Here is a 3,658-nt window from a genome sequence, read left to right as displayed (position 1 = left end):
CACGTTTTCTTGGGTACGTGTGGGACGCATCGCTCGTCGACTCATGTCAGTGTCTTTGGTGGATAAAAGAGGGGGTTTCTCTTTTTTTATAACCGCATCTATATAATAGAAAATTATTAGGAATCTTGCAACAAGTCCTAACTATTTGATTCAAGCTACATTTTGTCGTTATGAGGTTCGAAAGCTAATAGAACAAGTAAGTTGGAATGGGGGTCGACCTATCCAGAATATAGCTTGTTACATTAACTATGGAAGATAATGAACTAATACATTTTCTGGCTTTTAAAAACATCTTTAAGCTGTTATACTGTTTATACATGGTTTGTATGAATGAAAGTTGAATTAACACATTAATATATTTACTTGCGAGTAGAAGTAAGGTAGAGAGAATATTTAGAGCAGCGGTTCCCAACCTTTCAAATATGGCGACCCATTTTAGAACAAGCAATCAGGAAGCGACCCCAATCCCTAAAATATTTTATATACACATTCATTTTTATGTACAACAAACTACCATACATTGCAATTATTGAATTATAGATTATCTATTCGTGAAGTAACTATGCATTCCGTAAATTGATGATTAATTTCAAATTTATTAATAAAAAATTCCAAAGGTGCTACAAAAATTATAAAATTGCAAATGAATTCAAAATTATTCGAACGCTTACATTTACAACGTTATGTAAAGTATGTTTATGAACTGACCTTAATGAGACGGCTGGTATTGCAGTTTTTTTGCTAGCAATTCTATCCTGGGCTCCGTTGTCGATATGGCACACCTCAAGTCGTCTTCCACATTTAATTGATTTCGGTACTTGTTTTTAAGGATGAGAAGTTGGGAGAAGGCTGCTTCACATAAGTAAGTTGTTGGGAACGGCAATAAATTCCTTATTGCGATTTCTGATATTACTGGGAATTTTTGGAAACTTTTTGCCCAAAATTCTTGTAGTTGCAGTTCACCAAACCAGGATTTAGCTTCAAAATTGTTTTTCAAGTCGATGAACTCTTCTTCTGCTGCTTCAGGGACCTCAGATACTCTGGCATTGAAAGGGTTGATTGTAAGGGAGAAAGATTTGCAACATTCATCAGGAAAATAACTTCTTATTTGAACAGTAAGATTTTCCAAATGCTCTTGTATCAAGCCATATAAGTCATCGATGTTAATTTCATTTGCCGCTTCTTCAACAAATTGGGCAAGTGTTGGGAACATGTATAATTTCTTTTGGTTAATTTTGGTGATCCAGAGTTCCAATTTCATTTTAAAAGACGAGATCTTTTCAGACAAAGATATTATCGTACTTTCCTTACCCTGTAATCCTGTATTAATACTATTAAATATCTCAAAAATGTCGACCAGGTATGCCAGTTTGCACAACGTAAATTCATTCGTAAACAATGATTCATATTCGCTAGGATTTTGAGAAGCGAGAAATATTTGCAGCTCTCCTCTCAAATCAAAAAATCTCTTCAGCGCCTTTCCTTTCGAGAGCCACCTTATCTCTGTGTGAAAAAGTAATGCTTCATACGATGAACCCATATCTTCACATAAAATTTTAAAGAGCCGTGTTGCAAGTGGCCTTGATTTAACGACATTTACTGCTTTAATCACTCGGTTAAGCACTTCTTTGAATGGTTCAGGTAACGTCTTGGTAGCTAATACTTGCCGGTGAATCATGCAGTGAGTCCCAATTACTTCTGGAGACACTTTTTTAACTAACGATTGGAAGCCAGATTTACAGCCGAGCATTGCAGGTGCCCCGTCAGTACAAACTCCGCACAATTTCTCCCATTCAATCGAATGTTCTTTGAAGAAATCATCAATTAAATTAAAAATATCAACAGCAGTAGTTGAAGTTTGCAGTGGCTTACAAAACAAGAAATCTTCTTTAATTTTTTCATTCTTATAATAACGAACAAAAACAAGAAGTTGTGAAAAGTTTGTCACATCAGTAGTTTCATCAAGCTGTATGCTGAACAGCCCAGTTGGAGTTTCTTTTAATTCTTGAACAATTTGACATAAAATATCCTCAGACATATCTGTTATCCTTCGTTTTATCGTATTGTTTGACACGGATAGAGGCGATAATTTATTTACTGCTTCAGGGCCGATCATCAGACGTACAATATCTTTGGTGCATGGAAAAATAAGATTCTCAGCTATTGTCTGTGGTTTTTTAGCATGCGCTATTCTTAATGCAACTGTGTACGAAGCTTCAATGGCGGCTAAATTTTTGTTTTGAAATAATCCACTGCTATCAAGCCGGCGGCTCTTGACACCAACAACTTTTGCTTTAAAAAAGTCCATATTTTTATCTTTCAAGTCAGGGTGCTTAGTTTGGAGATGCCTTTGAAGTTTAGCTGGCTTCATAGACTCATGAGCAAGAACTTCCAAACATACTACACACTGTGGTCTTTCCATACCTGCAATAACTATGTTTGTGAATCCCCACTTCAAGAAATCATCACTGTACTTTCTTTTTCTTAAACTCATTTTTAAAGGTTAAGAATCACTCGAGCAACACTAACCATGCGTTAGTACAAGTACGAGTACACTGGGAGGAGCGACACCGGCGGGGTCCGACTGGTGCGACCAAAACCAATCAGAAACCGAACATGTTCAATACTGGATCAGACGTTGTGTTGAGTGACTTGGGGGACTGTTGCATTTAGTTTCATAGTACAATGCAAACATGAATTAATAAAGGGAACATTTTCTCCCGAATCATCATAGCATGATCGTAAGAACCACTTCGGGTACTCCAAGATAGGTATTAAAATGAATTTTAGGTGTCAGTTACGTCAAAGAACTGAGCGAGCAAAAGATTGTTGGAGTCTAACCTACACGTGAGCCAACCTATTGAGTTATTTAACCATTGCTGTAATACTCTTGCAGGAACGATTTGACTTCGGTACCTCTTGTGCAAACATGTAGCACATTCTATAGAAGATTTCATTTGTCTAATTATACCAAAAACTGTTGCTGCTGTTTTACTCCCCTTGTAAAGAATTTATATAACTGTCTTAATATATTTTTCACCGTGTTTTTCATAATATCCAATTCAGCTCAAAATCAATCGGCGACCCCATGGCATTGGTGTAGCGACCCCATTTGGGGTCGCGACCCACAGGTTGGGAACCACTGATTTAGAGAATTATGGAAGAGGGAATGATAATTGTTAAAGTGGATTTGGGGGATATTTAAGAATGAAAAGGGTTTGTTTTATATTAACACCTGGAATGAATGCAACAGATGGTGGCAAGATGAGAGAGAGATGAGACAAAAAATAGGATATGTAAGAAAGGTAGCAGACTGTGTGCTTAAGATTGTTAAAAAACTTGTCGTCTTTGGAGTCTTAGAGAGAGTGTATTAAGGAATTTTTAAAGTAAAGCTGTGTAATGAAAGGTTGTGGTTACCTATTGAAGACACCCCTGCCTGGTGATCTGCCGGACTGGGATTCAAGCCACGCTCAAGCTCGATAGTTTCATGCAGTGTCTGCAATCTCGCCATCCATGTGAGGTAAGGATTTGTTGTTTGGGAGTTCCCACAGGTCTACTTGCCGAGTCGTCAGCTACAATTGCCTGGCCCTCCCCGGTCCTAGCATGGATGGAGAGGGGCTTGGACGCTAATCATGTTAATTTATGGTCAGTTCCCAGG

The 3,658-nt window shown here is 37.6% G+C and overlaps 1 protein-coding gene across 1 annotated transcript; it reads right to left on the bottom strand.

Annotated features, from left to right (window-relative positions):
- Positions 1–709: 709 nt before the first annotated feature.
- LOC137649296 (zinc finger BED domain-containing protein 5-like) lies at positions 710–2,494 on the bottom strand. The gene has a single exon (XM_068382282.1). It carries the CDS (start codon positions 2,492–2,494, stop codon positions 710–712), a length of 1,785 nt encoding a protein of 594 aa, XP_068238383.1.
- Between the last annotated feature and the right edge of the window lie 1,164 nt (positions 2,495–3,658).

Source organism: Palaemon carinicauda, chromosome 11 (assembly GCF_036898095.1).
Source record: "Palaemon carinicauda isolate YSFRI2023 chromosome 11, ASM3689809v2, whole genome shotgun sequence".
NCBI classification, from domain to species: Eukaryota; Metazoa; Arthropoda; class Malacostraca; order Decapoda; family Palaemonidae; genus Palaemon; species Palaemon carinicauda.
Note: the sequence above shows the minus strand (reverse complement) of the source record. Positions and strands in the feature narration are given on the sequence as shown.

What these genes read in the sequence shown, in the direction of transcription:
- LOC137649296 (XM_068382282.1), bottom strand. Translation starts at nt 2,494, where the DNA reads ATGAGTTTAAGAAAAAGAAAGTACAGTGATGATTTCTTGAAGTGGGGA.